This window comes from Uloborus diversus, chromosome 6 (genome assembly GCF_026930045.1).
Source record: "Uloborus diversus isolate 005 chromosome 6, Udiv.v.3.1, whole genome shotgun sequence".
Taxonomy (NCBI): domain Eukaryota; kingdom Metazoa; phylum Arthropoda; class Arachnida; order Araneae; family Uloboridae; genus Uloborus; species Uloborus diversus.
The window spans coordinates 88,721,558-88,734,559 of record NC_072736.1 but is presented as its reverse complement, the minus strand read 5'-3'; the positions used below and the strand labels follow the sequence as shown (position 1 = coordinate 88,734,559).

At 33.9% G+C, this 13,002-nt stretch overlaps 1 protein-coding gene across 1 annotated transcript in view; it reads left to right on the top strand.

Moving 5' to 3' along the window:
• The window catches only part of LOC129224100 (transmembrane protein 59-like), a 31,752-nt gene extending 29,330 nt beyond the window's left edge, over positions 1–2,422 (top strand). The window contains exon 6 of the mRNA XM_054858506.1: positions 1,001–2,422. Within this exon, the coding sequence (XP_054714481.1) occupies positions 1,001–1,111 (111 nt within the window). The 3' untranslated portion in view covers positions 1,112–2,422. The remainder of the gene's footprint in view (positions 1–1,000) is intronic.
• The last annotated feature ends 10,580 nt before the right edge of the window (positions 2,423–13,002 follow it).

The following is a 13,002-nucleotide window of genomic DNA, read 5'->3' as shown; positions in this document are numbered from 1 at the left end:
ATTATTTTTTCTTTGTGATTGCAGAACAATTGAATTGTTTATTTCAAAAATCAGTCTAGCGACAAAATTGCTAATTTCTGGAAAACATCTGAATCACATAATAAATTATTCAATGATGATTACAACATTGTTTATTGAAAGAAATATGCCTAAATATGTATCCCCTTTAGTTTAAATCATTGTAATTCTTACAGAAAAATTTTAGAGTTTGCCACTTGACTGGTTTTGAAATGAACAGTTCAATTGTTATTAATGCCCTCTCTTTGGGAAATTAACACTTAGTTTTGCTTCGGTCATTTTATCAAAAAGTCATTTTATGGTGTAATGTTTACCACAAGACTTCTGATTCTACCAAATTTTTTTCATTCATAGTCTTTAAGAATTAGTTAATAATTTCCTTAAAATTTACAATTGTATGACCATTTTTCATCAAAATTTGTTGCACTTTTGAGGTCTTAGACCATTGAGAGATAGACGAGCTTTCCCTTTCATTCACAATTGTATGCGCTGAAGCAGGACTAAGGGCGACAGGTCTTATCTCCAGGGGAAAACATCAAATAATTTTGCGTCGTGTAGCATGCGTTTCAGTCTCTTGATTTCGGCCCCAAATACTAACTTTATTTCTCAATGAGCGCAACTTTTAGAGCCATTTTTAAATTGGCATAACTCAACAACTTACTGTAGAAATTGAAAAAAAAAAACTCTTATCCATAAATCAGTAAACTATGCGCTTGCAGGTGACAGAAAAAAATGAACCAAAACATTTCAGACAGAAGGTAAAAAATTAAAATCGATTGCTCTGGCAAAACGTCTTTCATGGAAGGTCGCAGTCACGTGGTCTCCCCCATGAAGATTCCTTCTTCAACAACCACTCCCACTTGCCTTATCTATGTCTCAATGGTCTAAGTTTGAGGTCATATATGACAATCAATCTGATTGTGATGTTTCTACTTCAAAATAATGTGACTGTAAAGTTTAAATTTTTCTCATTTTTCTTTAGAAAAACAATGTGGGTTATGTCTTTCTGTGTGAACCAGATGAAGATATAAAACCATTCATAAATCTTGATGAAGAAGCACCTCCTTTGCCACCTAAAGTCACTCTCATTTAAATTCTTCTCAAATTGAAAAAAAAATGCATTTATGCATTAGATTACATATTAAATGCAGAATACTCTTTTTTTGAACTGGTGATGGAAGATTCAATTTCTATTTGCAAATGTATATGTAAATATATTATGCACTACGTTTCTTAGACTTCAAAAATTTAAGAGATTGTTTATCTTTTACAAGTATATATGAATACTTTTAATATAATTTTAATGGCTCTCAACGTTACAGTAAATGATTAGCTGTTCAAAAAAAGAAAGACAAAAAATAAAGAGCTTGTTTGTAACAAAATAGTTTTTTTGTAATCAAGAATTGCAGCCCGGTTTTGAAACTTTTTTTTCTTCTTTTCAAATTTCAATGTTCTATACTTGTTTGTTCTGTGTTACTAAATGTTAGATTTTATACAAATTTGTGTATCTTTTCATATTTTTCATTTATTGTAAATGTAATATGAAAGGAACACTAATAAATCATATTTTTTAACTTGTACCATAATGCACTTGAAGAAATCATAAAACGCAATATCTATGCAGTAAGAAATGTGTATAGTTGTAATATCAAATAAAAGATACTGTTTAAAAAAATGGAATAGAAAAAAAAGAACTTTAATTTAAAGTAGGCAGAATGATTATAAAAAACATATTTTAATGAAAAAAAAAAGATTTAAATGAATTCATTTATCTATCTTTGGTGTATAGAATTCTAAATTTAGATATAATTTATAGAATCATAATTGCTAATCTAAACCAATTTTAGGCCCCCCCGAAATATGTAGGGCCTCTCCCGAGAGGCCAGCAGTGTATATTTGCAACGTCAATAAAACTTAGTGCTTGTTCCCCCCCCCCCTCCCACTCACTTTGATTGTAGGGCCCTTTAAGAACTTAGGTCTATGGGTACGCAGATCCGGGCCTGATATAAATGCAAAATATAAATGTGGAAAAATGTAAAAATAAACACTGATACACACAAAATTAATAGAGAACATATATTACAAGGTTTTAAGTTTCTGTAAATAATTTTTCAAGCAATGGCAGTGGATCATCGGATTTACTATCTATCAATCACAAAGTGAATAAAAAGCCCTGCATAGTGAAATCAATAAGTAATCTTGATTGCTTGAAACATTCTGCAGTGATTTTTCAAAACAATTGTTCTACGTTTTGTCTTCTAGTTTTATGTTTAAAATTGAATTGTACTTTACAATATTAATTTGCAATGTTTCATCAAAATCCTTGTTTTTATTTCTTGTGATATTTTTATTTATTCTCATGTAGAAATAAATATCATTTCAAATAAAATTTTTATGAAATGAGTCAAGTTGCTCTAAAAAATTGTTTGCAAACATTTTTTTTTTTTTTTGCGAGTGTTCACTTCAATGTTGAGTTTAAAAGGTTATCTGTCTGTTTGAAGAGAAATTCTGTTTAAAACGTATGAAATATTTTGTTTTAGTTTGTTTTAGTAGGACAAGAAGTCATGTCTTACAATAAATTCTCACCTCCGTTACCTAACCACAAAATGCCATTCCTCATTAACACGAGGCAGTAATGACATCAAATTTTATTTTCCATGATACAAGGGAGCCCCCTTGTTTATTTTCAGCCATAGTTGAAGTTGTGAGATTTTTGTCGAAAAACAAGAAAATAGATCCCCATTCTAATCCCCATAAACTTGAATTTCAGGGATTTAAATTAATGTAAAAAAAGAAGTGAACATGTTTTCATATGCTAGACATGTGCAGATTGTAGCAACGAAGAAAAAACATATTTCCCTGAAAAATGTATCCATTAAGCCTATATTAATGGAAAATTCCGCACCTCCATGACAGACCATATCAATGTCATTATTCTTGAGGTTAAAATAAATGATGGAGGGGAAATACACTCCTGTTTGTGAAAATTGCAACACCATGAAGGGAGCATCATAGTTGAAATAAATTTAATACACAGTTGAGTGGTAATGGTACAAATAAATGATTACATTTTCAAACCAAACAAACAATAAAAAGAGATAAGAGATAGTACTTTGTGTGGCCACCATGGGCCGCAATAAGAGCTGCTACACAACTCGGCATGGAGTGAAACTAAGTTTGAATATCTGCCTGCGGAAGAGCATTCCATATTGTTTGTATGCGCAACCAAAGTTTGTCTGACGAAGCAACAGGAGGAGGATCACGAGCGAGACGCCGCAAGAACGAAATCCCACACATGTTCAATCGGTGACATATACGGGGAATATGCAGGCCAAGGAAGAAGCTGTACCTGTTGCTAATCAAGGTAGGATTTGACAGTCCTGGCGACATGTGGACGGGCATTATCCTGCTGGAATACAGCCCCTGGCAATCCTTGCAGGAAAGGAATAGCTTAGGGCTGTAAAACTGTGTTTATGTATTGGGTACTGTTCAAATTGCCCACAATTCGTAGCCGTTGTGATTGTCCATGATATGCTATGGTACCCCAGACCATAACTCCGGGTGTTCGTCCATTGTGGGGTTCGATAATGCACTCCGGAATGTGCCATTCACTGGCATAACGCCTGACACCAATTCGGCCATCATGGTGCCACAAATTGAAGCGAGATTCGTCAGAAAAGAGGACCTGCTGTCAATCAACACACCAGCACCTATGCACATTGGCCCATTGTAGCCGCAGGCGGCGATGGTTTTGTGTGAGGAATCCTGTATAAAGGATCAACTCTTTCGGCACGTGTAAAGTTTCAGTTTTAGGTTGGCATCCTTTGATGCCCAATCATATTCAAATGAGGCAAGTATAAATAGTGAACGATTCCAATCGTTCTCTCTCTCTTCTTTTGTGTTCGTCAGCCTCTTGTGAGTTAGGTCCGATAGGTGTTGGGGAGTTGCGAACTCCGCCTCCACTTATGGCCGGGTTTTATTCTTAAGAACTTAGTTTTGTTAGTTATATTTATTTTAGTTACTATGGACCAATAAATTTTTGGTAAGATTTTAACAAGTTTCCAATGTTCATTTCTTCACATTAATATTTGATTCTGCACCTTCCACTGTGTGATATTATCTCTGCTTGTATAAGCATGTAACATCGTTGACTGACTTACGAAATTTAGCCCTTCGGCTTTTCGTTTAAACATCGTAAGTTATCATAAGGGTTATGGGCCCAGCCCTACCCAATTGTATCATAACAATTACGTGTTCAGTATCATGATGTATTAAGATGTTTTCGAATTGTCAGCAGAGTAGAGTATTAGACTTCGTGTTTTTGTGATGAAATGGAATGTTGTAACTGACTTGTCTTTTTGCTGAATCGGTAGATGACAAGTGTTTGGGAAATCTTTTCAAATTGTTTTCCCCACATCGGCGTTGAATGAAAACTGTGAAAATAGAAGCTTTTCTTTTACTTTTTGGAAATTTGTATCGAATCTTTAAGCCATGTGTAGTGTAAACTTTTTCTCAGATGTTTCGTTTGCATTTTATGGGGGGATATAGTTGGTTTGGTGTTAGGCAGAATAGTGGCTGCTAAATTCAGCGGAAGACCTGGACTTGTTCCAGGGGGGAAGCTGTAACAGTTGCACTATTTAGGTTTTTTTTCGGGGATATTTTGAGATTTTGTGGGTTGTTTTTTTTAAAATTAGGTTTTTATTATTTTTTCTGCGTTTTTCGTGTTTTTATCAATCATGGCATCCCAGAGTGTTCCTATCGAAAAATTAAGGTCTGACAACTATGTGAGTTGGTCATCAGATATTAAATTTGTCCTAATGGAACGAGGTCTATGGAAGATTGTAAATGGCATTGAAAAGGAACCTTTTTCTAATGATGAAAAAAAGGCTACTGAGCAAGAGATTCGTAATTTTCAAAATCGACAAGATGTGGCTCTATCCATAATTTATTTAAATTTGGAGAAAAATTTCAAAAAGATAATTGAAAATCAGGTCAACGCGGCTGATGCCTGGAAGGCTTTGAAAGATCACTTTTTTCCTGACAATCGTTGTCAGCACATGACATTGTTTTCAGAGTTATCCCAATGTCGTATAAAAGAGGGAGAGTCGATAAATCTTTTCGCTGCCCGGACTCGGCAAATTTTCGAAAGGATTAAGGCTATAGACGCGAATTTTTCTGAAAATTATTTGATTTTTCAAATTTTGCGTCATTTGCCCTCAGAATTCGACAATATTTGTCAAGTTATTCTTAGAACTACTGCACAGGAATTCACATTTAATAAAGTAGTCAGCGAACTTATTGCCGAGGAATCGCGAATTCGACTAAAAGATGAGGACGATAAAATTATCGGCAGAGCTAACTTTGTAAAGAAACCGGGTAATTTTGACAAGAAAGGAGTAAAAGGGAAACTAATTTGTTTTAACTGTAATAAACCCGGCCATAAAAGTAACGTGTGTCAAAATAGAGTTGGCAAGGACCTCGAACAACGTAACAGAAAGTCAAGATCACCAATCCGGAATAAGAGGAAGACGAACAAGAAAACTGCGAGGTGCAGTTCCCCATCAGTGGAAAAGGAAACATGTGAGTACCAGAACTTTTTCATTTCCGAAGTACATCTAAATGAAGTATCAGAAGACCCAAATGAATTTATTTTCGACACTGGTTCCACCCATCATTTCGTCAACATTCGTAGTGCGTTTGAGGACTTTAAACTATTACGAAACAAAGAAATGGCTGTAGCCGTTAGAAATGAAACTTTCCCCATTTTGGGGATGGGAACTGTGAAATTAAAGTTTGATGATACTATCATTGTTTTAAAAGATGTAATGTACTCTCCTAATCTGCGTCAAAATTTGTTATCGGGTACTAAATTCGATAAGGGGGGTGCTAAGTTTGAAGGGGGAAACGGCTCCGTGACGATATCTGGTCGAAATGGATTTATATTTAGAGCAATTTTAAGAAATGGCATTTATTTTGTAAAACCTCAAATTTTGTATAATAAATCGTATCAAGAAAGTATAAAACTAAATAAAAGTAATGATCATTTCGAAAATGAGAAAATTGAATGCTCTAATGTAGAAAAATTAGAATTGTGGCATAGAAGGCTGGCACATATTAACACCGATAGTATCAGAAAGAGCGGTGAATTTGAGTGTGTCCATGGCCTGCCTAAATTCAAAAATGTAAAAATAGATTGTGAAAATTGGTAAATTTAAACGTGTTTCATTTAAACCAATAGGTAAAATACAGTCTAAATGTCCCCTTGAATTACTTCATGCTGATGTGTGGGGTCCATGTAATATTAAGGGAAATAAGGGGGAACGTTTTTATTTATCAATCATTGATGATTTTTCACGTAAATCTGCTTTGTATCCAATTAGTGAAAAGAGCAAAGTACCAGAAATTTTCATAAGGCACATAAAGCATGCTGAAAGATTTTTAAATCTTAAAGTAAAAGCTGTTAGAACTGACAACGGGGGAGAATTCGTAAATAAAGTTTTTGACAATTATTGTTTGGATAACGGTATAAAACATGAGTTAACCAATATTTTTAGTCCAGAGATGAACGGTTTGGCCGAAGTGTACAATCGCTCAGCCGCTAATGCTGCAACAGTATTATTGGAAGAAAGCGGGCTAAGTAAAAGATTTTGGCCGGATGCTATGCTTTATTTCAATTATACTTGGAATAGGATTTGTCACTCAGGACAAACGAAAACACCTTTTGAGTTATATGGTGGACGTAAGCCAAGTGCTAGGCACGTCAAACCTTTCGGTGTTTTGTGTTATCTTGGAACACCCCGTCAGCAAAGACATAAACTTGATGTTAAAGCTAAAAAAGGTATATTTTTGGGCTATGCATTTAACACTAAGGGTTTTCGTATCTGGATTCCCGAAAGCGGAAAAATTTTTGAAAGAATGAATGTAAATTTTAATGAAAATGTTTATTACAAAGAAGCTTTTAAAAATATATCAGAGAGTGACTCTAGTGGAGCTGTGCTGGGTCCCTGTCTCAAATGGTCAAATATTCAATCAGATTCTCAAAATTCAGAAAATGAATCGAATTCCGAATCGGATAGCGGAAGTGAAAGCCCGAGTACGCCGTCTAAATTCTTATCTACTGATGAGAGTGAAAGCGAGACGAGCGGGGATGAATCAGATTCGAATTCTGACTTGAGTGAAAATGGGGAAAACCCACCACGCGCCCAGCTACGTGAAACAGAATGGGTGAGGAAAGCAATCCCAAGGTCAGATAAATCTCGTACTGATATTTATTTTTATGAGAAACATTCTTCTAAACGATTACGTTCTTTAAATGATGTTGAAAAATATTGTTCTAAAAATGCTATTTTGTTTAAGCCACATTTATTTGATTTTAATGGTAAAAATCTATATCAAGGTGAAATTTCTGATCAAACTGTTCATTTAAATTTATGTAACTTATGACTAGATGATGAAATTGTAATTCCTAAGAATTACAAACAGGTTCTTAAATCTAAGCAAAAGGACCAGTGGTTAGATTCAATGAGGGATGAATTAGAGGTTATGCATTCTAGAAAAGTGTGGGATTTAACACCTTTGCCTGCAAATGAAAAACCAATCGGATCGAGATGGGTTTTCAATGTTAAAAGAGATGAATCGGGGAAAATTGTTAGATATCGTGGGAGACTTGTTGCTCAGGGATATGCACAATCCCCTGAATCGTACGATCAGACTTTTAGTCCGACGATTCATTTTTCATTGGTTCGATTTTTCTTTTCCTTGAAAATATCAGAAGGTTGGTTCGATTTGCAGTGCGATGTGAAAAATGCTTATTTATATGCACCTCTAAAAGAATGCATCTTTATGAGACAACCACCGGGTTTTGCAATAGTAGGGAAAGAAAATCTAGTTTGTAAGCTTAATAAAGCAATTTACGGTCTGCACCAGAGTGGCCGTATGTGGTTTTTTGAGATAAACAGTGTTTTATTGAAAATTGGTTTTCAGAAATTTGATGAATGTAATTGTGTTTATATTTATAATTCAAGTGTCATTTTATTGTATGTTGACGATATTGTTTTGCTCGCACGGAAAGAAAAGAATTTAAATCATGTTTTAAATTTACTTAGGAAAAATTTTGACTTAAAAGTTCTCGGAAAAACGAAAAAACTGTTAGGTGTTGAATTTGAAAGAACTGAAAAAGGTTTGAATTTGTTTCAAACTAAATATATCATTAAAGTTTTTGAAAAGTTCAAACATTTTAATTTTCCGGTTTCATCATTGCCGATTTGTAAAGGTACTGTTTTTTCGAAATCGAATTGTCCTAATACAGAAAATGAAAAATTTGAAATGTCAAAGATTCCTTATCGTAATTTGTTGGGTTGTCTTTCTTTCATTGCGAGCAGAACGAGACCGGACATTTGTTATGCGGTCAATATCTTCAGTCAATTTCAAAGCAACCCTGGTGTATTTCATTGGAACGGTCTTTTAAAACTTCTGGGTTATGTTTTTCAAACAAAAGATTTAAAACTTAAATTAAATTGTAATAGAACCCAATTAATAGCTTTTTCTGACGCCGATTATGCAGCTAATCGAGATGATCGAACTTCACTCGGAGGGCAGTTAATTTTGTTGGATAATGCGCCGATTGAATGGCGAACCTTCAAGGAACGTTGTATTAGCCTTTCCACTATGGAAAGTGAGTTTGTGGCCCTTTGTGAAGTGTCTAAAGAGCTTATGTGGTTTGACCATGTATTAAACGAATGTTTACGCTGGGGAATTGTTAGAAAAAGTAAAATTAAATCTGTAATGTACGTGGATAATCAATCGGCCATTGACTTTGTTAAATCTCCGATTGAAAATCACCGTACAAAACATATTGATGTAAAATTATTTTTTGTTCGTGATTTGATTCAACGGGACATTTTTACCGTAAAACATGTAGGCAGTAAATCCAATAGGGCTGATATTTTTACGAAGCCGCAGACCCGTTTTGAACTGAATCGTTTTTGTGAACAAATATTTTGTTAAATTTTAATGGTATTAAATTGTTTAGTATAATAAATATAATGGGATATTAAAGTATAAATATTTTTGTAACAACTGAAATTCTTTTTCAAATTTCTCGTTGGTTTAATCTTTGAGATGGAGGAATTTGATTCAATGACAAGAGTTTATTTTTGGAAACTAAGCGTTTTAAATATTTTTGTCATTGTGAAAAAAAAAAAAAAAAATTTTTTTTGTAAAATCATTGTGCCTATCTCTTTCAAAGATACTGTTTCGAGTATTTTTGTCAATTATAGTTTGACAAGATAGTTTGCAGTGGAAATGTTAATCTTGGACTTACTATTTCCTTGGACTGTGGATCATCAATAGGCAAGAAGGACTTTTTTGAGAAAGGACTTCAATCAAATAAGCGGTGATGTATTGAGCTGCAGCTGCTGATGGATGATGTATTATGATGGATATATATCCATATTTGTTTATTGTTGAATTGTTAAATTTTTGTAAAAGATTAAGCCTGGCCCTTTGTGGATTATTTTGGGGTTATTTTTGAATCTATTAAAATTGTATAAAAATTTAAAGTTTAATAACATTACTGAATGAGAAGGGAGGATATGATAGACATCGGTAAACGATATTTATCCGCGTTCTCATTCCTAATGTAAGGTAATATAAAATTAACTTTATTCAAATTAGATTAACTTCTCAACTCTTTCGGCACGTGGAAAGTTTCAGTTTTAGGTTGGCATCCTTTGATGCCCAATCATATTCAAATGAGGCAAGTATAAATAGTGAACGATTCCAATCGTTCTCTCTCTCTTCTTTTGTGTTCGTCAGCCTCTTGTGAGTTAGGTCCGATAGGTGTTGGGGAGTTGCGAACTCCGCCTCCACTTATGGCCGGGTTTTATTCTTAAGAACTTAGTTTTGTTAGTTATATTTATTTTAGTTACTATGGACCAATAAATTTTTGGTAAGATTTTAACAAGTTTCCAATGTTCATTTCTTCACATTAATATTTGATTCTGCACCTTCCACTGTGTGATATTATCTCTGCTTGTATAAGCATGTATAAGCACTGACTTACGAAATTTAGCCCTTCGGCTTTTCGTTTAAACATCCTAAGTTATCAGTGCGGTCCGTCAGCGCCATACGCACCACGTGTCTGTCATCGCGAACTGACGCCACATTTCGGGGTCCACTCCGGGATTTCCGAGCTGTCCGACCCTCGTCCGTCCACTGCTTCCTAACACGCATGATTGTGCTGCTGTTACGCTGCACAATCGGCTGTCGTGCGGCTACTGCACGATAAGACAATCCAGCTTTACGAAGGCTGACGATTCTGCCCAGTTCAAACTCCGAAATTTGCTCAAATTTTGCTTTCTTTCGGCGAAGAGGCATAGTTAAGATTCAGTTAACGTTTACTCTAGCATATAACCACCGATAATCATACATGCCTCGCTACAGCCGTCTATTTATATTCGGTTCGCGCTGCTTGGCATATGCTACCGGTCTGCAATTCTAATCATTTGCATATCATGCCCTACTATACATTTTCTGCAATTTTCAGCTCACTTGCGCAAGTCCTTCGTGGTGTTGCAATTTTCACGATCACGAGTGTACATCAATAATAGACATTCTACCAAAATTATAAACTGCCAGTATATCCTCAAATTTACTAAATACTATTTTTCAACATACATTTGAAACTACTAATTAAGCCGTACTTTAATTAAGAGAGCTTAATATTGTATTCCCACTAATCATTAAAATAGCTGATTGTTTACACAATTAACAAAATTACTGCTTTGAAATTAAATTGGCTTTAATTTTTAAATATTAAGTTTTTTCTTTTTTTTAATATATGAGTAAAATAATCTGAACTTAGCTGGGCCATTGATTATGGTGACTCCTAGTAGGCAATACTTTCACTGAAAAAAAAAAACAAAAGGTTTCGAAATTTGAAAAATATTTGCATTCAAACGTTATCGTTTTCTGGAGTGACACATATCATTCAATAGATAGCAACATTTATCTTTCAATAAGCAGTCCACTTTTATCTTAATTTATTTACTTAAGTTCAAGAATCCCAACTTCAGTTTATTTCTTTTCTATTAATTGCTGGATTTAAAAAAAAAAAAATTCTGATTCCAATAAGGAATTGTTTAATGGTATGATCTGTAAAAATATTTGTTTTTGAATCTAATTAATTGGAAAATGCATATTTTAAATATGAAATGATGATACAAGCTAAAATTTTGAATGTAAGCAAGCAATATGTTGAAGAAGCATTGTGTCATTTTGAGGAATGGAGTTCCTGAAACTCTGAAATTAAATAGCCACAGGGCCATGAAATACTCTGAAAAGAGGCAATCCTCTCCAAAAGGGCTCATCTTACTAGGTTATACTCATTTCAAAACTTAAAATCACGAAAGATTTGTCTTTCTTCATAGTATAATAAGTCTTCACAAAATTATTTGCATTTGTTGGGATGAAAAATAGGTTAGAGGAGAAATGCTTTTGTTGGAAGAAGGATATTGTGAATTCAAATTACCAAAATTTTGCTACTGCATGAGCAGAATGGGGTTGTTTCCATCAGTCAAAAAGTTCTACTTTAAGTCACTGAAGCTGATAAAATGAGCAAAAAAAAAAAAAAAAAACATGGAGTGAAAAAAATTTTATTTTCAAAACTTTTAATTTTTTTAAATGTAAGATTTTTCAAATAAGGTGTGGTCTTCATGATGTCACACGTGATGAACTTTGGAGCGGACTGCCGCGTTGAATGTATATGCTTGCTGTCTACCGCGTTTCCAGGTTATGATAATTGAGAAGCGAATTAAGTATTGTGCTCTATGCTTGCTATCAACCATATTGTTGCCAGTACAAATGAGTAAAGAAGAGAATTAAATACTGCACTAATGGCATCAGGGAATGACATTTCATCACTTGTGATGTCATGTGCAGAAGCATAAAAAAGGCAATTGAATCTGCGCACTGATTAAAATAATTTTCAAAAATATTAAACTTAGTCTAATCCATGCTCTTTCAGAAAAAAAAAACTTATAAAATTTCGGAAACTACCCTATTGGTAGCAAAATAACCTCCTTTGTGTTGATCCGTAAGGCAGTGAAAAATTGCAAAATGTATCCACAAAGCACAAGAATAAATATGCATTGAGATGTCATGCTTTAAATTTACAGATTTCAAAAGGCCAGATTGTCCGATTTTGTTTTCCAAGTATTTTCTATACCATAACACTTGTTAAACAATATAAAATATGTGTTTTATTGAGGTATCGAGGGTAGGCAGCAGGTTTAATTCCCCTCCCCTCCCCCGAGTGGAATTTCCAAGTTTTTGTACATTCATCCTGTGTTGTAAGTCAGCACACATTTGTTTGTAACACAGCCTTTGTACAAGATGGATAATGCAACCTCATCTATATCTTTCTCTCTCTCTCTCTCTTTTTTTGCCTCCCTAAAATTCTTTATCTTATTTCATCTGTCAAGTGAATTATACTTCATACGAAAAATTTAAAAACAGAATATATATTTTTATATTTACATTGCTTTTTGTACTTTACATTATTTGAATCTACAGACATTTCTGAGCTGTAATTTTGCCACTCTCCTAAATTTTAATGCTTATAAAAGTTTTTACTCTACCCATGCATAAAGTGAGACAACTTTGATGTGCAGGGAGGAGATCAAAATTTTGGTTTTAATACATATTACCAATCTTACTATGTATTAAAACCAAGATAAATGATAGTTTATATACATGTATGGGATGTTAAGACCATCCCTCACCCCAGAAGGTAAGTTCTGGCTGAACTAGTTAGGATGGTGATTTATTTATAGCACTAAAATTTCTGAGTTAATGAAAATTTTCATTTGAAAGGATAAGTTTTCATGTGAATGGTATCTTCCATAACTGCTAATATTTATCATAGTCATTTATTAATTCTAAACACCGTACTGAGTCTTTCTTTTTTTTTTTAACACTAGAAAG